The sequence below is a fragment of the Micrasema longulum genome, unplaced genomic scaffold (genome assembly GCF_059751315.1).
Source record: "Micrasema longulum isolate JH-2025_06_02 unplaced genomic scaffold, ASM5975131v1 h1tg000437l, whole genome shotgun sequence".
Classification (NCBI taxonomy): Eukaryota; Metazoa; Arthropoda; class Insecta; order Trichoptera; family Brachycentridae; genus Micrasema; species Micrasema longulum.
The window spans coordinates 172885-197454 of NW_028277637.1; the positions used below are offsets into that span (position 1 = coordinate 172885).

Here is a 24570-nt window from a genome sequence, read left to right on the forward strand (position 1 = left end):
AAAATATGGAGTTGTTGCCAGTTCTTTAAAAAAAAAAATAATGTTGCCATAACAAACTATAAATACCGAATATTTATCCAGATTTTATATCTATGGCAATGATGTGGTGTTAGTTGTTGTAATAATAAATAACTATCGTAAAGTAACAAAAACATGCAACGTTATTGAAGCCCTTACCTTCAGAGGTGTTAACAACATTAGCATGGTTTTAATGTCAAATTCGATTGATTCTCTGGCTTCAAATGGAAACAAATATTTTTTATTTAGATGTACTGCTTCATTTTTAAGTTCTGCCATACAGGTTCTGCATATTTTCATAGCAAATACTTCGTCTGAGTCTTCTAACACTGTATTAATATCATCTAATGACATTTTGGGATTAGTTATAGTTTATCCTTTTAATAATAAGTAATAAATCACTTGTAAAGATTAGACTTTGTTACATCTGTCACCTGTCACTGATAATTCAAAATATGGAGTTGTTGCCAGTTCTTTAAAAAAAAAAATAATGTTGCCATAACAAACTATAAATACCGAATATTTATCCAGATTTTATATCTATGGCAATGATGTGGTGTTAGTTGTTGAGGTTGGCGCGGTTTAAAAAAAAAAGTTTTTTAAGCGTATATCTCCATGACGAAATATTTATGTATCCAGGTATAACCTTAAAGTATATACATCGGTATAACTGTTTTTTTTACGAATTAATTTGATTACGGCAGAGCATAAATTACCCCCCAGATGATGTTAGTATCATTCAAATGTATAAATAAGAAAATGAAAGCACATATATTAATTTAAAAAAACAGATTAGACCATTAATTTTTGGGGAAAATAAGAGAAAAATCATGATTATTTAACATTTATTTTTTTATTTAACATATTATTTCTTATGCGTAATATCATATTGATTACATTACACATCAAACATGTTTTTTTACAACTTATTTATTTAAAATACAAATTTTATCCGAGGTCGGTCTCTTATAATTTGAAGATCTATAAAATACTGTAAAAAATCTAGACTTAATAATTATTCCATAAAAACCAGCCAAAGTGTCATCGAGATATTGACGAGATCGTAAAATTTTGAATAAAAGTTATTTACTCATCATTATTACCTTTCCGCACCTAATGGTGCATAGGGCACTGCATTGGTACACCAATCGCAGCGAATCTTGATAATTTTTGTTGCACGATGGTAAGATGATCAATGATCAGTCTTACACTTCACGTACCAGTCCAGGGACTATGGAATATTAAAGTGTGAAAATATCATTTTAAATAAATATTTCATTTCTGAATAGAGATCTTTACTACATAGGTATTAATTTTGACAGAAAAAATATTTTATGGAATAGTGAGTTTAATTTGAATTAAAATTTGAAGTAAAAAAAACGTGAAAAATAAACATTTTTTATTATTATATGCCTGTTGTGTGTTTATTCGTTTTTTAAGAAAAATATTGGTAGCATTTGTTTTTTTTGTTCTTTAATATTTTTTTTATCTAAGTAGGTACTACCTGAGATTTTTATAATATAAACAAAAAGGAATTAAAAAAATACATATCTCGATAACACCTTTAACAATCTGTATTTCCAAATACTATAAAACAGCGATACAGCTATTTCTCCCCGCGTATTTCTCAAAGACACATTTTCACATTTTGCAGCACCTTTGGTTTGGACCGGGTCCCCTTTACAGCTATTCTTAAATACGACACAGTACACAATTATCAAAATGGTGGACACATAATAAAATATCAGTATTTATGAGATGACAATTGGTTTGTTCTAACAGCCCGTTCAGTATCATAAGTATCTATACTCTATACATTTATTTTTTCAATCGAGTCGACAGGAAAATGGAATGTTTTAAAATAATATTATTAATAATATATAAAAAATGTCTACGGCTGTGAAATATTTCCAAATTCAGACATTTTCGTAGCGTATATTTATTTTTATGTTTGGTTATAGCTAATAATTTGAATTAGCAACAAATATTAAAATAATATATTCATAGTATGCGTTTAATACAAATATAACTATGGTGGCTAACTTTTTGAATTTTTCTATATAATTAAATGAGTACTTTTTAAAAATTATGATGTTTACCTACGCAGTTTTTTTTCTAAAATCATCAATATGAAATAAAAAATATATTAGTTAATAATCTAGTTAGATTATCGGGGTTTTTTAGTAGTAATTTGTTATTTCAGTTCCCAAAATATAATAAAAACGATATTAATAAAAATATAACGATTAATGATTTTAAAAAAAAAAATAATAAAGTAATCAATAAAACTTCTTGGTTTAGTTTGACTTTTTTATTATTTTGACCAACGAGCGCTTTCGCCTAAGTAGGCATTTTCAAGACAGGTCAAAAAATATCAATATCATCAAAAACATCAATATTATATAACGATTATATTATCTAACAAAACCTAATATGCCTTAACGTTTAGACAATATTATAAGGTAATGTTTTAATATAGACAAGTGAGTTTCAAACATTTTATTTTTCGTGCTATTTTCTTAATGTATAAAACGAATTAACAAAAAGATTTTATAATAAAATGTATATAATAATATTTTATAAAATATCACAATCATAATAATTCTAATATACGTGTATTATTTTTATAGAAGATACTATTTAGTTAAAATTATGTCTATCACACGTAATAATAATAAAAGTCTACAGATGTGGTTTATTGATGTTTAAATGTAATATAAACAACGAATTGATATAATTAAATATTGCAAATTATGTGTTATATGCCAATAAAAAAAAAAAAAATAGTGTTTGACAAATTTATTAGTTGGCATTTACATAATTTAATTTTGTTTGACGTTTTTTATGTTTTTCAATTTTACTCTATTACATTCATGATATTGTCAAAAAACATATTTTTACCACATTTTTATATTATATGCCATCATAATTATCCCCTTTCTGCACCTATTGGTGCATAGGGCACTGCATTGATAAACCAAATGCATAGGATATTGATCATCTGTTACATGAGAAATGGTGATCAGTCTCCGTCATCAGATCAATTAGGAACAATGAAATATTGAAGTTTAAACAACCTTCAAAATTAACGTTTCACGTCCACCTTGCCAAGAATCGAACCCAGGATTTCAAGAATGGTAAGTGAACGAGCCAATCGCTTCTCAACGAGGCGGAATTATCTCCACTCGATTTCTTTATTCGGGATTTTTACCTGAGAAGCCATTGAGCCGAAAACACTCGTCTAGTAGTACGTAATATGTATTCAAATATATTACTCTAAGAAAAAACAATAATTACATGTAGATACATTTTTTACAAGATTTCTCGAACTTTCCACTGCAACATATAAAAAATGTTTTTTTAAATTAAAAGTGTATAAGGTAACAACATACTATTTGTTCCTAAAGTTAAGAATTTTATTGCTGGCAATAGCCATTATAATTAAAAAAATACAACAATGTTTCCATTTTACAAGAAAAACATCTAAACAGAATTTAAGTCACTATTTTTTGATCTCATTGTATGGCAAGCTCAAATTACAACGTATGTCAAGCTTAAATCAAATAATTAAAATAAATTAATAAAAATAATCTTTGGTCCATATGGCAGAAAATTTGAAAGAGTTATAAGTAAATACTTACATTTAATGGTACGTAGATAATATAGAGATTAATATAGTGGAACAATGAAAATATCTAATCATAATAATCTATTGTAAATATTAAGCCTTAGGCATTTGACACCAATAAACATGGAATAATATAGATGAAATACTTATTATTGGTTGAAAGCGTCGAATCATTTATTTAAAATATGACTATGATGTCATAGCAATTACGGAATCTTGGTAAACGGAAAGCATTTTTGATAGAGAACTTTTCGATCAATGTTATGAAGTTTTTAGACGCGATTGAGGGGGTGGGGGTGGGGGGCGCACGTGGTGTTGGTGGTGTGCTTGTAGCGGTCCACCGTGAATTTTGTGCGACGCAAGTAATGTTTATTTACATACGTAAGTTTACTGAACATTATTTGAGACATAAGTCCCAACTCCATGGGACTAAAAGTCCTGTGTTGAGATGGGACGAACAATCAGTTGACACAGACACACGAGTATATCACCACAAATATAAGATCAGAAACATAAAAAATAATTGAAAAAAAAACATATATATGGCACATCAATATGGTAAACAGTAAACTCAAATATTCGGAAAACCACCGAGGAAGTTTCCTACTCAAATTCCTCCCACTAAGGAAAATGCAGTCCTTAACTCCTTTCTTGAAAATAGTTTTTGATAAATGAGAGATGCCTCTGAGCAAAAGTCGTACGAGTTTTGGGATGGCATGATTCATGCTCTGGGAAAACCTCGTACGGACATTTTGCTGAGACCTCTCATATCCAGCACCTTCATGTATTGAAACAACTGTCAGAACGAATATTATTTTCAATAATAATTTCTGCGCACAACCCCCCCGGCCAACTATTTCATAGAGTGGATTGAAATAGAGAAAAATACACACTACTAAGAGTGCCAGTATCCAGAATGTCTCTAAGAGACATTGTACCGATTTCATCGATGAACTTGTGTGGGTTACTCTTCCTGGAAGAGTATCTGGTAAAAAAACGCACATCGTGTATACATATATTCCCAGTGGGTCGACTCACTTGTGTTTGCTTTTTTATTTTTCTAAAATCATCAGTGATTTGCTGCGGATAATGTTATGGGCGATTTTAATATACCCAACTTGATGTGGAGTCGGTCATAATTACATTTTCCTATCTCACTCGAGTAAGGCTGAAATATCTTTATTTATTGACATGATAGCTTTAACAGAACTAGATCAATACAATCATATTCTCAATGAAAACGGAAAGATCCTTGATCTTGTACTAAGCAATAGAGATATAAAGATTTTGCGTTTAGATTTTCCATTAGTAACGGAGGATAGTCATCACCCCACAATTAGTGTTCAACTAGAAAAAACAGTGACTCATCAGTTCATCGATTGATTGCATACTGTGTTTTTGTATCATAAAGCGGATTGACCTACTCTCAATTATGCTCTACATGAAACGTGGATGATGCTTTAGCTTGTTTTTATAATACACCTTACGAAGTCATTGAAGACTTATTTCCAAAAACAATTAGTAAAAACAAAAAATACCCTACTCGGTACACTCCTCCCCTTATAAACGTAATTAAAGAAAAGACTAAGATGCAAAAAAAAATGAAACAAATTATGGATTATCAAGAGTTTAAACTTCTCAGGTCTAGACAAAAGAGAATTCAAGGAATTTGCTATCGAAACTTCATAATGAAAACAAAGAATGACATAAATAGAGACACTAAATGCTTTTGAGGATACATTAAAAATAAAAATATTGATTTTTAATGAGGGTTATTGTTATTGTTTTAATATAATATTATGTGTAAATAGTTTTTTTCTCTATTTTTATTATTCGATTCCTTTTAATATACGAATCATAACCTATAAATCAACATTACGTTCTAAATTTGTTGTAACCGAGGGAAATAATTTTGAGAAGGGAATATGGAGGTCTAGGCATTTACATGGCCTATGCCCTGTCATTGGCTGGTTTAAGTGGCCACTTTACTCACTGTGTAACATGTTTAATATGCAACATGTTGTTTAAACATCCACATTTCCTCAACTCTTGTTGACTTTGGTGGGCCCTGTAAATGCCTAGATTTCCATGTTCCCTTCTCGAAACTGTTTTCCCTCCGTTGCAACAAATTTAGATCTGAACAACTCTCAGGGGAGGAAATTCAGCCTGTCTGCGAACATTTGGACATAATCAAAACATTGTTGAATCAACATTAAATTACCTAAGCACAAATATTATGTACGAGCATGTATGACAAATTTATGCTTTGTAAAAATTGTTCTTAAATTGTCCTATTTAACACTATCAATAAATGAAAAATTATGGAATTTTTCATTTCCCATTGACTTTTCCCCTCAAATATGTGTGTATTTAAATAAATCAAAGGTCATTATTATGACGTCAGTAAATGTTGCTTTTGAAATTATGAAAAAGTAGTTATCAAAATTAATTTATAATATTCATATTGCTCGTTTTTGTTTTTGTTTCAAGTAGAAAACTATAATTTTCTTGAAAAAAAAATGTTTCCATCAAAAACTATGTAAATAAAGAAATTAATATGCAAAGGTAAATTTTAATATTCTTAATTTTAAACATACTCCTACGTTTTACAATAAGTATCACTAAGAGATTATTCCTCATTTATTAACAATTGACTCAATTCACATTAAACTTCATTATTTATTCACAAAGAAATTGAACAATCAATCTTATGAATTATTAATGATAACATCTAAAAATAAAAGAGGTACAAAATTGATCACCTACATTAATTTTTGGTATAAATACTTGTCGAGTAATGTTTATTTTCTTATTTCTATATTCTAGTCTTAGAAGGTCAAGCTCTCCGTGGAACCTCTTGACTAAACCCTCTGCACATCAGCAGGTTCTTATACGCTTGTCTGTATTCGGAGGACATAACAACGTATATGATTGGATTGATACAAGTAGTCAAGTATATAAGAATATACCCAGCTATGTTCAGCGCGCGAATGTCCATGAACTCACGGAATAGCTTGGTTATTGTGATCGGGAGGTAACACACCAAGAACGATATGAAGATTACGAGTATCATCTTAAGAAGTTTCTTGTCTTTGCTGGTCATTTTTCCTGGACATCCGCTGGATATTGGTAAAGGAGCTTTGCATCTTCTGCGATGGCCTTTTCCTTCCGATGGGCTTTTGTTATTCTTAAAAACAGACGACATTCTAGAAAGAGACTGAATACTCGTGAACTTGAGTCCTCTCGACTTCCTCCTGGGACCTCCGGTAGGAGAAGAATCTAGCGAAGTGGGAGTGTTAGATCTAATGGACGTATTATCTGGATCGTCGTAAGTATCGATTCCGGAAGAACTCGATGGTTCCATAATGATTTTCTTCGATTTCTTTTCGTTGCACGGTTTGAATATGGCATTAGGAGCTGACAGTAAATTGGGATCTGGAACAAGTTGGGTCATTCTTATTGTAAGCTCCGAAGATCTGCGATGGTTATCTTTGTTGTTATAGTTGCTATTGATTTCCGTAGTTCCATTTTCTTTCGGCGCAAGAGAAGATTCTATGTAAGCGTCATTTTTCTCAGCGGAAGGGGAAGATTTGTCTGTTGTGAATGTGCAAGATTTATCTCCTCCTGTGGTTGCAGTAGACACAGATCCGAGTGCGGAATCTTCCGGAGTAAGGAATGTGTTCTTTTTAAGCTTTCCGAGGTGCTTCATTTGCAAAGTATCGATGGATATAGCGGAGTGATCGATGTTACTAACTTGACAACTCGGAGTACTAGGGATGTATTTTCTTCCGTTGGATTTATTTCCTCTTGACTGAAGAGCCGTTTTCCTTACAATGTAAAATATCCTCGCGTAACAAATGACAATAGCGAGACACGGAAGGACGAAAGCCACCACAAAAAGAAACTCTTTTGGCGATCTACCATGGTGGTCGGGAAGTATGGAGCATGATCCAATCTGACGATCCAAGCCGAATCGTCCCCAAGACTCAAACCAAGTAGCGGCTAGAGCACCGAATCCACAGGCCCATGTACTGCCGACCATCAGACCGAGGTATCGCCGGCGGTATAACCTGAAAACAAACATTATGTTATATAAACGGGTACTTCTCGAAACCGGTAGACATAGAAAAAGGAGGTAAATGGTTGTGTACGAATATTTACTCATTTTTTTTGCTAACCCAGTGAATCAGGCATTATTGAAACTAAATAAAATGATACTATTATTATAAAGTGAACAATATGAGCGAGAGAAGATTTACGCAAAATATTCGGTTCGTCAATCTAATACTTTGTTACATAATATAACTTTTTTTTAAAAGTTTTACGGACTGGAAAATTGAGTTAAGAAACAAACGTTGCGGAGGAAAAGATCGTTAATTTAATATTATTTTGAACGATTTGTCAAACAAGATTTCTTTGAATTACGAAAGTTCTGAACTTAAACGATGTTAACAAATTGCTTTAAAGTTGACAAATCTCTAGAAGATAATATAATGTCAGCGATGAAAGCTTATTTTTCATTAGTTTTTTTTTTATTTTCACCGTTTGCAGTTACCTGAAAATAAATATCAAATCTTAAAAATATACTTCTCCTCGATAAAAACGAAGGATCAGATAAAACGAGATCTGTCTTGCTCAAAAAGTTGTGTCTGAAAAAAAGATTGCAAGTTAAGTGATTACTGATAATGGCGGGTTTTGCACGTAAAATAAATGGTTTGCGTTATCAAGGTTTCCTTGTGTTTTTCTTTCCTAGTTTTCGCGTTTGCCAGCCAGTTTTTCTCCGCCTACCTCTTTGGCGTAGTTTATGAATGCTCCGTTAGTTGAAAAATGTTTGAAAAAAAAATGTTTTATTGGAAGTTAATTTTTACTCTGAATTCGGGCAAAAAAAAATTCAGGTTTCTAAGCCCCAAAATATTAAATATGTTACCAGAACATTACAAAACCATGACCCGAATTCAATAAAATAAATTTGTAAAAAAATGGTTACTGGATTTGTGTAGAGAAAAATCGGAAAACTTACCCAAAAACATACTAAAATAATAATGGTGTATTTAAATATTGTATAACTCTATAATAAATTAACTAGTAGGTAGTCATGTTATTGTTTATTTTTGCATAAAAATGTCTGCCTTAAAACAGGTTGTTCCTAGTTAGGCAGACTAAACACAATCCAGAGAAATCTATTACCTAAGTATGTTTGTAGTAGATAAAGAAATTGAAAGTTTTTGTTATTAAACCATGCTTATTATTATGATTATTATTAAACCCTTACGCGTTATTGCATTCGTTTAGCAAAATAATAATTACTTTTTAATTCATGTTCTTTTTAATAAATGATTAATATCATAATATTTAAAACATCTTTTGTAAAGGTAGTCTGAGTCTTAGTTTTGTCTAGTAGTTTATTCTATAATTACAGTCCCAGATTTATTAGTCACGACTGTGATGGTCTTGTTTTAGAATGTTGTATGTGATATATTCACCAATATTTTTTTAAAAATTATAAATAAAACATACAATACATGAACAAGATATTATACTCCCAGGAGTTATTTAAAAAAGTCATTTGGGGCCGTACATAAAAAGAGAACATTTTTGCGACAATACATAATATCAGTTAATACAATCCAAAACAGTAAGGAAACATATGATAAGAAACCTGAAACACAGTATTATACACTTCTTGAGGTGCCTTGTCAGATCCCCCGACGTCGGCGATCACTACATCGAAAGCATCTCGGTCCTACGCTACTCCGCCCCAGGACAACTGCTTATTGTATGTATACGCCATAGTGATTCCTGGGAAAAGATGACCAGAGTGGTTTCCCGTTGCCTTCTCTGGTGGATTTTTCTGTCGGGGTTACCTTCCCTTAGCTGGTTGGTTCTGGTTTGCAGGCGCCAGAAACTCGCCTTTCATCCTCTCGTTATCTGCTGCGATCACACCGTTGTGAGTGTGATCCCATTGTCCGGGGTTCGCGACGTGGACGCTAACGAGTAGAACTAGTCAGTAGTGTTGCCGGTGGAATGCAACTGGGCGTTTGCAGCATTTTATAGAATCACATCCTCCAGCAAGATGTGACTCACTGCGACCCTACTGACAGTTTGAACCCTATGCACTATCTATATAAATTACTTTAATAACTATCACTATCAAAAAGATTTAAGTAATATACGTTATGTTATAGTCGTATGGTGTTTGTGTTTATTACACTTTTCAAGTTTTAGTTCTTTGTCTACAAATCAATCAGTGGCTAATTTATGAATATGTTTTAAATATTCTGGTTTATAAGTTCATTTACATTTAATTGTTTAGTTTTTTTAAGCAGTTCTTTAGTTAACACATTGCAACAGGGATGGAGAACATTTTAGAGAAGGGAATATGGAAGTTTAGGAATTTACAGGTCTTATGACCTGTCATTGGCTGGTTTGAGTGGCCACTTTACACACTATGTAACATTCACAATTTTCTTCGTTCCACCGGTTCTTTAGTTGGTGGTCATATACCAACTTAAATATTTGATTTTTCTGTCGTTGTAGTTTGTTTGTGTCATTTTGGTTTCATGTTCCCCATAAAATATTATACATTTTATATAGGCTTCATTCATTAGATTAAAAAAAAAAAATTGTGACAGAGTTATTAATTGACAAAAAAAGACCCGATAATGATGCTATTTCGCCAATTAAATTATTGATATGAATTGTCCATGTCAATTGTCGGTCTATTATTAGCCCTAAGTATTTTACGTGTTCAATTTCAATTAGTCGTTCATCGTTTATGTAAGCATCCATTTTATAACATTATTTTATAGATTCAAAATGTACATTTTTTTAATTAAGTGCAGGTAAGTTTGTATTTGTCCATTCATTCAAGATAGTTAGGTTGTTGCTAATGCCTTTGTTAGTAATTGCGTCAGTTTAATTTTTATAATGGTCCTATGTCGCTGGCATACATTATTATTTTTCCTGTTAAATTATACAAGTCCATTCTTGTGGTACACTAACATTAACTCTTTGAATTTGACCCTTTTCTTCGATTATGTAAGTACATTGTTTCCGATTGGTTAGGTGTGATTATTGCAGTTTTTAAGTAATCTGGATAGGTCCATCAGTTTAATTTTATCATCGCCTGGGTAAGCATTTTTTTTCAAATTCTCTATGATTTTTTTTCTATTGTTGTTAGTCTAAGAAAGAAGATAGCATTTATTTAGTATTCTTGTGTTTCTGTTATATTTAAACATTGGCCATTCAAATCTGTACCTAATATTTCTTCCGGATCATTTGTTACTTTTTCACTAATTTTCTTTATACTAAGTGATAGTATTTGGGTGTTTTATTTAAAGTTAAAAATAATTTTACGTAATTTGTTATTGCTGCCTTCTGCAGATTCTATTCCTTGTCTACAGTACTATTTTTTTGAATTTCTTATCTCTTTTTTAATTTTTTTTAGTTGTGTTTGAAATGGTTATTTTTCTCTCTCTTTTACTTGATTTTGATTGATTTTTTGAAAAAAAAAAAAATTGCCAACCACTCTTCTTTGATGGATGTAGATCTCCTGTTTTCTGTTTTCGCATTTAAAAAAATAGGTTAGAATCGTATCTTGTAGTTGTTTGAAACCCTTTACAAAATTACAGTAGGTACTTTGTCATATTGTTTGAATTGAAATTATTTAGCAGATGACTGCAACCGGTGAGCCGAGCATCAGTAATTTACTGAATAATATTTCTTCGCTGTTCCGGCTTGCCGCCCAAAATATCGGACAATGGCGACAGGGGGAAATTGAGTTGTGTTAAACGCCCGCTAATTTCACACGGGTCATAAATTAGAGCGGCCACAATGTCGGGGGAAACCGAGCTTTGTATTTATGTTGACATTAAGAAATGGTAAGATGTCTCCATCTGCGGAAATAAGAAATAGGTGACTGCTAAATGCGACCGCGCACACGAAGGCATTTATTACGTTCTATACAGCGAGGCAGTTTTTGCTAAGGGTTGTTTACGAAACTGCTTCCAAACGAAATGATTTGTTTTGACTTTAAATTCAAATTGTTTCATTTTAAATCCACGGCTTATTGTTTAACATGAAAACGGATAAAGCTTTGTTAGCTTTAGAGACGATATTTTATTGGGTTTCCTTGGAACACGCACATAAAACTTTTTACCATACGCCACATTAAAGGCATTGTTTAGTAAACCCTCTTTTATCCTTTGTATTTATATTAATTTTCAACAAAATTATTGAAAAAAATGCATTTTATGTATTGAAAATTAACTATCAACATAGAACCTATAAATTAGCACACATTCAAGGAAGTATATCAAAACAATTTCTACCTTTTCGAAATGAAAAATTATCATTAAATAGAGATGATGCTTCATAGAACGATAGTATAAAATTATGTTCTAAAAATGAGCGTTGTCGCGTGAATATTGTGTAAATTAAAATGTTAAAATGTGTAGTAAATTAAAACAGACTAAACTGTCTATGTCAGTTTACTGCGAATTCAAAGATGTATCGCGCCTAAAAAGGCGCACATGTTTCACATTTACTGACGACAAATTAAGTTCCGGAACTTAGACTGATTGCAAAACTTAGAGCTGCATTAGTGTGTACAAATATATCAATGAAAATTATTCAATTTTTTGACGAAACCAAGAGTTTAAAGCTTAAAAATCATTACCAATTTGGGTTTGAATATTATTCTTTAAAATTGTGTCGAAAATGAAACATTTGTTGAATGAAGTACCTTATAATACCTAAATAACCCTAGAGTTGTTTCAAAAGCGTGGTGTAATAAATAATCACGATACTTGGTGGAGATGCCTATCGTGAAATAAGAAACTCAAGAATAGTTATATGAATAATGAGCTTAATTTTGTTCAAACGGTTCTGTACGCAAAAAATTAATTTTGGTTCGAAATTTGTGCAATAAGCTAGATAAATGATATTATCTCAGTTTTATTAATGCAACGCAATAAGACACAGACACAATAACAGCTAAGAGTTATTTCCTTTATTATTTTCGTCGCTCTATTGCAAGAGAGGGAGAGTTGTAAAGAATAATCTAGAAATGATATTTTATAGTTTCTAGAAGAAACGTACAAAGCAGAATGCTTCATATTGTATGTTAGAGTGTGGCAACTTTAAAGAAATATTGCTTCATCCAGAAAACACAAATAAAACTAGGCAACTACTCGAGATAATGCACGTTTGCTAAAGGGTGTCTCTCGGACGCATTTTAGCGTGTCGCGAAGCAGTGAAAGTGTAATAACTTTTTATTATAAGCTATCATTTTGCTTTCGTCAAATCTACGTTATTACGTCGTCAATGCACTTTTCTCGAGTGAACAATATCGCACTCGAAACCTGTAGTATATTGTGCTATAATAAATAAGAAATTTGACAATGTTTGTTGATAAAGAGTGCTTGAATTTCCCACACAACAATTTGAATGTTTATTGTCGTTAATATGATTAAAAGCGGATGATGTCAACTGAAAATTTGATCAAATTAGAAATAGATTGACTATATCGAACGTAAATGTTAAATTTCTGTCCATTCTCTTGCCTTTGTAATCGCGGACTGTGGATAACGTGATTACAAAATTTTTTTTTTCTTGTTATTTCATATATTTTATAAAACTGAATTTCACAAATCCACTAAACTTATACTACTTCTATTTTATTGAAAATTCATTAATTTATAGAATTCAGCAATAAGAGAAATGCAGGGATTGTAACACGTAATCTTGTTAAATACGTATAGGTAGTGAGGAATTAAAATAAAAAAAGTGCATAATAAAAATACTTTTTGAATGACACAAGATACTACTATAAGGAAATTTGTATTGATTTTGCATAAGGTTAAATGAGGTGGTTAAATGAGGAAGGAAGGAAGAGGAAGAGGAAGAGGAAGAGGAAGAGGAAGAGGAAGAGGAAGAGGAAGAGAAGAGGAAGAGGAAGAGGAAGAGGAAGAGGAAGAGGAAGAGGAAGAGGAAGAGGAAGAGGAAGAGGAAGAGGAAGAGGAAGAGGAAGAGGAAGAGGAAGAGGGAAGAGAAGAGGAAGAGGAAGAGGAAGAGGAAGAGGAAGAGGAAGAGGAAGAGGAAGAGGAAGAGGAAGAGGAAGAGGAAGAGGAAGAGGAAGAGGAAGAGGAAGAGGAAGAGGAAGAGGAAGAGGAAGAGGAAGAGGAAGAGGAAGAGGAAGAGGAAGAGGAAGAGGAAGAGGAAGAGGAAGAGGAAGAGGAAGAGGAAGAGGAAGAGGAAGAGGAAGAGGAAGAGGAAGAGGAAGAGGAAGAGGAAGAGGAAGAGGAAGAGGAAGAGGAAGAGGAAGAGGAAGAGGAAGAGGAAGAGGAAGAGGAAGAGGAAGAGGAAGAGGAAGAGGAAGAGGAAGAGGAAGAGGAAGAGGAAGAGGAAGAGGAAGAGGAAGAGAAGAGGAAGAGGAAGAGGAAGAGGAAGAGGAAGAGGAAGAGGAAGAGGAAGAGAAGAGGAAGAGGAAGAGGAAGAGGAAGAGGAAGAGGAAGAGGAAGAAGAGGAAGAGGAAGAGGAAGAGGAAGAGGAAGAGGAAGAGGAAGAGGAAGAGGAAGAGGAAGAGGAAGAGGAAGAGGAAGAGGAAGAGGAAGAGGAAGAGGAAGAGGAAGAGAAGAGGAAGAGGAAGAGGAAGAGGAAGAGGAAGAGGAAGAGGAAGAGGAAGAGGAAGAGGAAGAGGAAGAGGAAGAGGAAGAGGAAGAGGAAGAGGAAGAGGAAGAGGAAGAGGAAGAGGAAGAGGAAGAGGAAGAGGAAGAGGAAGAGGAAGAGAGGAAGACTTAAAAATATTCACGCCTTGAAAAAATCTACGATATGAAAAAAATCTGAATTAAAATTTATGGAGGGAACGAAATACATCTCGGGTCGTTAAACTTTATCGTCGCTTCATTAAATTCTGTAAAATACCCAACTTTGTTACTTTGGTCCCAGAAAGGTTGCATTTTGGAAGTTGGCAAGGAGATTAAATTTGTGTAGTTACTTATTCACCGATGTTGTATTTACGTATTTTTTTAGTATGATACAACAAAATGAAAATGCTTGAATATATTTAAATATGAAAAGCCTTCGTAAGGGCATTCGCTATTGATATAAGTGAGTTGAACAAATAATATAAAAGTGTACAATAATGTTACAGGTAGAAAAATTCTAGAACACCGCCGGTATAAATAAAAACGAACTATATTGCTAGAAATTATAACAGTTACGAAGAATATTTTTGAGAATGGAATCAATATTTTAGACCTAATTTCAATGTCGAAAATCGGCCTTAAATCATTTTTATTATACGGCGGCCTCCATGGTGTAGTGGTTAAGACGCTTGACTCATACACGGAAGGTTCCGGGTTCGATTCCCGGTGAGAACACAAAAATGAAATGTGATTTTTCTCAAGCCTGGGTAATTTACCACTGTTATTGGGCTTCCTGGCCTCCTGTGGTGCAAATAAATATATTTTTTCATATGTTTTCAAGTTTTTGAACAAGAAAAGGAAACTTTTTTTTTTTTAACATTTGATTTCCCGTAGTACCGAAATTCTTCATTTTGAAAGATAGTACATATTTTTTGTTTCATTATAACGTCATGAACAAAATATTTAAAATAACAAAAAAAGGAGATATCATATTATTTCCTAATCACTATGTCACAATTAGAAATTCAAATTTGAGGCATGTTGCAAATATTTTAATCAACATTGTGATTTTTTACGGAAATGCCGTAGGTACGCAAACATCACAAATTTAAATTTAGATTATGGTAACACAAGGAACAGGCGGGAAATGTGTTTGACTTATGGGAGACTTTATGCAAAGGCGCAAAATGAGAAAAGTTTTTGCAAACACTTGCTGTATGTTTGTTTATAATTATCAACAATAATTAATAGAGGAAAACACAAAGGTTAATAACATTACGTAGAATTATTTACCACATTTCTGTTTCCACTATCAAAACAAATTGTTTAAGAGGGAGTTTGTTTCTTATATTAATATTTGACTACACAAACATGTCGCAAGTACACAATTAAATAGGGACCTGGTACCTATTTTAATATTTACATATTTTATGTGATTTTTAAAAACATAAAATTTTTAACACAAATGTGTATTTTACTTGAATTATTTTCTTTAGCGTAGAATATTTATGCTATAAAAATTAAAAATATTATTCTTAGATTCAATTTTATTATAATATGGTAATATCGTAAAAAAGGCTTTTTGGGAAAACCGAAAAAAAATTGTTGAAAAATCATGACTACTAGAGCTCAGAAAAAAAATGCAAATTAGATTATTTATTATAGAACATTTGGAATTTATTTAAAATGAAACACTTTGTAATTTTTACCACATAAGAGTTTAATATATTAACATATTACAACAGAGATGAAGAACATTTAAGAGAAGTTAATTTAGAAGTCTAGGCATCTACAGGGCTTATGACCTGTCAATGGCAGGTTTAAGTGGCCACTTTACACACTGTGTAACATTCACCATTCTGGCTACATTTGAACATCTATATTCCTTCAATTCTTTCATCTGTTGATGTTTGTGAAGTTAAAAATTTAGACAAACTCAAAATATTGTTGATAAATTACCTGGTCCATGAAGAAGTATAGAAATTGAAAAAATAGCATTTTCAGGCGTTGCCTGTATGTAGGTGAAATAATTCAATTAGATGAATCTCACCCGCAGAAATAAAGGTTTCAGCTCTTTAAGATGTTCAAATATGGGTAGAATGGGGAATGTTACCAGTGTGTAAAGTGGCCACTTAAACCAGCCATTGACAGGTCATAAGCCCTGTAGATGCCTAGACTTCTATATTAACTTTACTAGTTACAGATATTCTGAATTACTCTTTATTGATTGTTTATATTTACACCTGATGATGGGTAACTCAGAATACCTGAAACTAGTTGTGTTATAATATATTAAACTCTAATGTGATAAAAATTACAAAGTTTTTCATTTGAAATAAATTACAGTTAGATAAATACTAGTGAGTTAGATAAATAAATTACAGTTAGATAAATACTAGTGAGCTAGTATAGATATGAATATTTTTATTTCTTTAAAGATGTGTCCGTTCAATTTCATTTTTGTAAATGAAATACATGTTTTGTAAGAAAAAACAAATAAATGCGCTGTTTTTTTCAAAATCGCACAATCAAAAGAATTAAGTAAGCATCCATTAGATAAAATACATTTTTTTAAAGGTATTTCTGTTGAAAAATGTTATGTAACTAAAATATAATTACTTTCGACTTTTATGCTCATATCGGGCGTTAAATCGCGTTGAAATCTCGCTAAAAATATGCTGTGGAAATGAAATTTTTACAACAAAGGAATCTTCTTAAAAAAAAATTCCATAAAAAAAGGCATAAACTAAAAAAAATTTATCGTTTTCTTTTTTTTAAACGATTATTGAAGGCAAAATTTAAAATAGAACTAGAGAAAATACCACAGAATGATTGTTATTTAAAATGTTTGTATTTCTTTTCAGAAACAAAATTGTAAAATTTTGCTTCCACAGTTCTAATTTGCAATTTATTATCTTTAAATCATTGAAACATATTTTTTTTATACTAAGTCTTTATATAACAATCGATGTACCAACGTTTGTTCTAAATTTTATGAGACATAATCTCCCGGCCGAAAAGTAATTATATTTTAGTAATATAAAACATTTAAGTATATTTTTCAACAGAAATACGTTGAAAAATGATTGTTTTTATATAATATTTGTTTACTTCATTATTTTATTATGCGATTTTTATAAAACAGCGTTTTAAAATGGCTAAATCACATGATTTCTTTACGTTTTATCAGACTACAGCCTTAAATTTTATTATCCTACTTCTTGTACGCGTATTATCGGGAGAAAATTATTTTAATGGGTTTGTAGTATTTTCCCCCACAAACTTCCTTAAGCTTGTATCGTTTGGAAGAATACGTATGGTATTTTCTTTCGAGAAAATTCAATGCACTCAAGTTGTGAATAAATAAATGAAGCAAGCCATATTGGAGAAGTTTGTCAAACTTTTTATGACGCTACTGACAATGTTACTTTATCCAATTTCACAAACAAATATATTTGTCTTTCTCCCGAATCCGATTTTATTTCGGTCTCAAAATCAAATGTATGCAATATTCAATACCGTCGCGTATTTATTTTCACCCCTGCCTTCTACCTCCACGTTGTGTGTTGTTGCACATTAAGTTTTATTATTTTTCAACTGGAAATGACATTCGACAGTATATTCCAGTGTTTGTACAAGCCAGGGTTAGAATTGTGCACCAGGTGGATTCACACTTAATAATGATAACGATGTCAGTCGAATTACACTTTCAACGTTAGATGCCCCGGTGAAAATCACTGAACTCCGGTGCAAACTTTAAATTGAAAATATAATTCAAACATCATTTTTCATCGCAAACTTCATGCAAATTCATGCAAGCAGCATCAACAACGCTAGGGTTTCTGGCTTCTACGGCAACAGTACCTACATACATTCGAAATAAATTATGGACTATCTAAGAAGTTTATTTCTACGTACGTAATAACATATGTATGAGTATCTTTGAATATCTCAAAGAAAAATTAAAATGTTATTTATTTATTTTATATATTGGGGATGTCAACAGTAATACATGTAAAAAAAGATATAACAAATAAAATATACAGAGAATAAAACCAATGACAGATATCCACAGAAATACATGTATAATACATACTAGTGTGTTTGTGTGAGTGTAAGTGTGTCAGAGGGTAGGTGAGTGGAAGTTTTATTGAAATGAGGGTGGACATGTGTGAAAATATTATTGCACAAGTGTCAAAAATATAAAAATACACAACAATAAATTACGAATTAGAGATAAAATAAGATTATATTATAGAAACTAAGTATAAGACAAAAAAGTATGTTTTAAAACGCGCATTTTAAATGTTAATTTTATACAATCAAATGGATCAATAAGGGGAAAGTTCAAATTATATTCACGATCTAAACGTATAAGTGGAGAGTTCTGGGCATAGTTCGTACGAACTGCTGGCACATGAAATAGAGAGCTCGACGTGTGATAGGTGCGGTAGCCAGGGACATTTAATGATTACTCCAACATAATAGCCGGATTATCAAGGCGTCATATTTCATAAATATTGTTAATTTATTTTATTTTGAGAAAACAACGGCGTTACAGAAAATATTTACAAATCATTTAAAGCAGTTTGTAATTTTCAACTTGAGACTAGATATTCTTTCACAAACTATGTATTATATACACTACATTTTATCTTCCAACCTTTAGTAATAATATGGCGCACTTTAACGCATTATAACGTATGTTAAGATTATATAATTATGTAGAAAGTAATGCTGATATTGATATATTGAACGATACATTAAATAATTATTAACATATAAACAAAGAATATTTTACAATACAATGATATTTGTTCATAAAATTATAAACTCGGGTCGGAACCAGCATGAACACGATCACAATACTAGAGAAAAGAACAAAATTAGACTTCCATTTAGGAAAAAGGCAAAGTCACAAAATTCAATTTTATTTAAAGCAATTAAAAAGTATTACGAAATGGAAAAAAATATTTATGAAGAAAAAAACATATCAAAATTTAAAATAATGGTCAAGACATATGTGATAAACAATTTATAAATTAAATATATTTTCAATGTTATTATTAGAACACACATAACAATATGTATGATATGTGTGCCCTACTTTAAGATTTAAATAAAATAAAAAAAACTGTAATGCAATTCATAAAATCAAACGTTCACTTATTTACTTATTTATGCTTTATTAAGTTAGTTCATAACATCTTAAGAACTAATATAAACTTTTAAAAACATTATAATTTTTTTATCAAAATTTTTTAATAACATATTTTTTCAAATTAAGTTTAAATATTTCAATATTTTCTATCTCCTTTATTTCTTTTGGTAACTCATTGTACAGCTTCAAACCCTTGCACAATGAGTTTTGAGATTATGTTTTTCTCCTCATTGGTAATCTTAACTTTTTTATTCCTTGTTTCATATGTATGACATTGTTGGTTAAATTTTATTATTGTTTTTATTTTATTCATCCCCTTAATTATTTTATGCATTAAAATTGCTTTATTATAATTTATTTGCTGCTTTATTGTGAGAAAGCAAATTTCTTTGTGCATTCTTTCTACATTAGAATATATATTTCTCTCGAGTATAATCCTCATCGCCTTATTTTGAGTATTTGTATTTTTTTTATTTATCCTTTATTACATAAAAAAATAATGGAAGAATAGTAATTTATGTGTGGACATGTGATTTTTTTATAAGAACACTACTTTTTACATCTATTACATTTCGCAATCTTACAAAAAATGATTTTTTTTATTACAGATTGGATGTGTTTTGAAATTCAAATATCTATACAAGTAACCCCGAGATATTTTATTTCGTCCACATACTTTATATTTAAATTATCAATATTAATATTGTATCCTATCCTTGGGGTATATATTTTCTCCCAATACTTATATATTTTGTTTTTGAGATACTTAATTTTAATTTATTCACTTTTAACCATTTTAATATATTTTCCGAATCGTAATTTATCTTATTTATCATTGTATAATAATTATCTCCTGATATGTAAAGCAGTGCATCGTCTGCAAGAAGTTGAATCTTACTTCTTTTTCTTGTTAGTTGGGTTAAATAATTTGTAATAACCTGTTTGTAATAATTTATTGTAATAACTTTCATAACAGTCGTAGAATTAAATTAAGCTAGCCAATTTGAAAAAAGTCAATCATAAGCTTTTTTTTTTCTTGATTTGTGCATGCTGTGTTCACACACAATTGATCAACAATATCAAAACACAACAAATTGTGATTATTATACCAAAGTCGTATTATTGTTTATTGTTTGTGAAGCATAATAAATAAAATAAATACAGATAAACTTGGAATTTATTAAAAACAAAGATAACTTAGATAATACGTATGGTTTTCATATTTTAGGTACATATATTTTAGATGAGTAAAGTTAAAAAAAACGTAAGATTGATCACCTAACCTTCCTGTAACAGAATACCGATCTACGCTGATTTTTTTTGACAATGCAGTGCCACCATTGAGTGCCGATAGGGGTTTGATAATGATGACGATTAGTTTAACTTTTTTTTAAATCAACAAATGTACGCAGACCCTATATGTACATATCAACTTCCTATGGTTTCAATTCTCAGAGGGTCGGGATATCTGATTGTTTTAAATATTTTCAGGGTTTTTCTACCATTTTTATTTTGTTCTCATTTTGAAGCACAACATAGAGCAAAAGGTTTGAAACCAATATAAAGCTTGAAAATGATCTTGTATCAAGTGACGATGTTTAATCTAAGACTATATATTTTTGAAGAGGTTCCAAAAAGGTCTGATTCGTCCATCAATGATCAGTTAATTTCAAATCCTTTTGGAGTTATTTGCACTTCTACGATCTTCTGAAATAAGATGGAAATGGAGGCGAATATAAATTTTCCAGTCTTTTTGATCTTAGTTTGATAGCAATTATAGAATTCCATAATACGGTAAATTACATTGTTTATGTTTTTAAATTTTATTTTTTCAGTTGCCAATTGCTTGTACCTTGCTTTTGTTATATGCAAGGTTTTATCAAATATATTTATCTTTAGGTAATATTCAGTTGACTTTAATATTTTTTACATAGATAACAATAATAAAAATAAAAGCAGAATCAGAATAAAGAAAATAACTCTAGAAATATTACATTAACAAATAATAAAAAATAAAAAAAGTTGTAAAAGTTGGACACAAAACAAACAAAAGGAGTTAATTAATTAACCATTAAATAACTTAGCCAGCTTGATCGTCCCTGTAATAAATCGAACAGTCTCTCTCCGTGTATCATTACAGTTCAGAAGCTCAGCTAGGTTATTTGTCGCAACAATCCGAGTATTAAGTTTGCATTCAAGCTCCCACCTCGGCCTATCGAATATTGGACAGTATATTAGAAGATGTTCTACAGTCTGCTCAGTGATGCCATCACATGGACAGTATCATTAACATAAGTGACTGAATGCGAACTTTGAAATAAGAGGTCATGTGAATTCTTGCCTTCGTTCAAACTCAAAAAGGGATTGAGTAAATGTAATTTTAATAATTTGAAAATGTCCCTAGACGGCGAAACAGTTGTCCAATTTTCGTTTTTATGTTAAAAAAAATATAATACACTATTTTTATAGACTCAAATCAGCGTTTCATTTTAATGTTAAAATCATAATATGGAGTTCTATAAAATTAAACGCCAAGTCAATAAAGAAAAATCAAGTAAGTACAGTTGTCCTATTAAAGACGTAAATAATTATAAATATTTAATCATCATTCTCTTTCCGTACCTAATAGTGCATAGGGCACTGCATTGGTAAACCAAGCGCAGCGTATCTTGATATTAAAAAAAAATACATGAACGTAAGGTGCTCAGTCTTACGCTTCAGGTGCCGGTCCATGGACTATGAAATATTCTAGTGTAAAAACCTCAGAGTAAAAATTATATAGAGAAGCCCTTAAGCTCTATCGCATACAACAAAAGCGTTAATTTTTGGTTTGGTTTAAGTTTTGGTTTTAGTTTAACAACAAACGTGTAATAGACGGTTTCGGTTAGCGCTTGAAATTCTTCATAATGGTTTTTCTCAGTACGGGCGACTCTATTAGGTAAAAACATATTTAAAAAAAAATTCATGTCAACCATGTCGGTAATCGAACCCGAGATCTCTTGTAGGTAGGCAAATGCGCTGACCACTACACCACGAGGCAGACAAATAAATATTTAGGATTGATTATTGGTTAAAAATTTAGTTGGAAAGTACTTATTGAGGAATTTGCGACATACTAAAGTACTGGCTTAAAGTTATTTACGACATAAAAATAAACCATCTTTCAGATCATTAAGATAAGGACATCAGGACACCTCGCTTATTGAATCAATATCTTACGTGCGTGTTTGAGGTCTCGCTTTAAGAAAATAAAAATATTTTTGAAATTTTCCTTATTTTCTAAAGCTACAGAGTTTATTGCTTTAATTTTAGTGTTTTCAAATAAACACGTAATGTTAACTTCAACCTAATTCAATCAAATTATTTAAGTACCGAAATTCACAGAGCACGGTAATATTTTAAAAACAACTATTACATGAAATTTATTGCAACAGAAAGAAAAATACTTTTTAAAAAGGGCATATGGAAGTATATGTGCATTTACAGGGCTTAAAGTGGCCAATGACAGGTCATTATCCCTATAAACCCTAGACTTTTATATTCACTTCTCAAAAATGTTTTACCCTCTATTGCAATAGTTTTCAATCATGATAACTCCCTGGGGAGTAAAATCCGGTCTTGTCTACAAACATTTGGACATATTAAATTGTTTGTTTTAATAAAGTATAATAAAGTAATAAAGTAATACGTATATCGTATATGTGTATGTCATCACTGTCATACGTATTATTATATAACTTTTGATTCCATTTTCGACATGTATTATACATTTTTATTATTTTTATTTTTCTATTATTATTTTGTATATTTTATATATTGTTTTGATTATTTTGCATATTTTTTTGATTACCTGTATATTGTTTTAATATGTAAATAACTATTTATGATTTTTGATTTATATATCGAAGAGTCTTAGTTTTAGTCATTAAATAAAAAAAATAAAAAAAAGGGCTAGAAACGAATATTTCTAAGACTAGATGTATGTTTGGTTATTTAAAAAAGCCACAAACTTTCCAATGACTTTTAAACTTGGAGCGCAGGTTATTGAGCAAGTCCATCATTATAAATATTTAGGATGCTGGCTGAATGATAAATAGGATCACTCACAAGAGACCAAAGTCAGAATAGAGATAGCGCGAGACTGCTTTTTCAGGATGCGTGACCATCTTTGCAGTAGAGACTTTAATTTAGACCCGAATGCGCAGTGTGGGATGTTACGTTTTCTAAGTACTTTTTTACGGCGTCGAAACGTGGACACTCACCCAAAGCACAAAAATATCGAAGCCTTTGAAATGTGGTGCTACAGGAGGATATTAAAAATCTTTCGGGTGGACAGGGTCCGAAACGATGACGTTCTCCGACGTATAGAAAAATATAAAGAGGTACTAAAGACCATAAATAAAAAAAAACTTGAGTCCTTTAGGCATGTGATGAGAGGCGAAAAATAAGATAATAATTTTCCAATTTTTAAGCTTCTTCTTGAACCAGTTAGTTTAATTACAATATTTTGAGTCTGTCCAAATGTTTGCAGACAAAATACTCAGACTTTCATATTCCCCTCTCAAAAATGTTGTCCATCCCTGTTGTAATTTGTTAATCTTAATGACTCCCAAGGCAATGAAATCCAGTAAACATTTGGACAGACTCAAAATATTGTAATACATATTAAGGTTGTTGGTTGTAGTCCCGTAGTAACTTTGTGAACTGAAGATCAGAGCGAGGATCGAACCAAATTCCTAGATACATATGTTTAAATACAGATGGAAAACTTTTTGAGAAGGAAATATGGATGTCCAGGCATTTATAGGGCTTATGACCTTTTATTAACTAGTTTGAGTGATCACTTTATGCTCTTTAACTTGATGTGGTCAGTGCTCGTCTATATTGGTTTTGATACACATGAATATATTTATTTATTTGATTTATTTATTAAAACACATGGAACGTAGTGTCTTTTGCTACACAAAAAATACACAGTGTATAGAAATAAACAATTCAAATAATATGCAGCAGATAAACAAAAAAATAGCAAAAAAGTTTACATGTACATACGAGTATTATACGTAGTGTTTCATACAATGATTGTGTGAAAAATAAATCATTAAACGGCATATAAA

General features: G+C 31.0%; 1 protein-coding gene across 1 annotated transcript in view; it reads right to left on the reverse strand.

Moving 5' to 3' along the window:
• Window positions 1-6201: 6201 nt before the first annotated feature.
• Window positions 6202-24570, reverse strand: part of LOC148281561 (G protein-coupled receptor moody-like) — a 60642-nt gene continuing 42273 nt past the window's right edge. The window contains exon 2 of the mRNA XM_088226544.1: window positions 6202-7716. Coding sequence (XP_088082670.1) covers window positions 6483-7716 — 1234 coding nt within the window. The 3' untranslated portion in view covers window positions 6202-6482. The remainder of the gene's footprint in view (window positions 7717-24570) is intronic.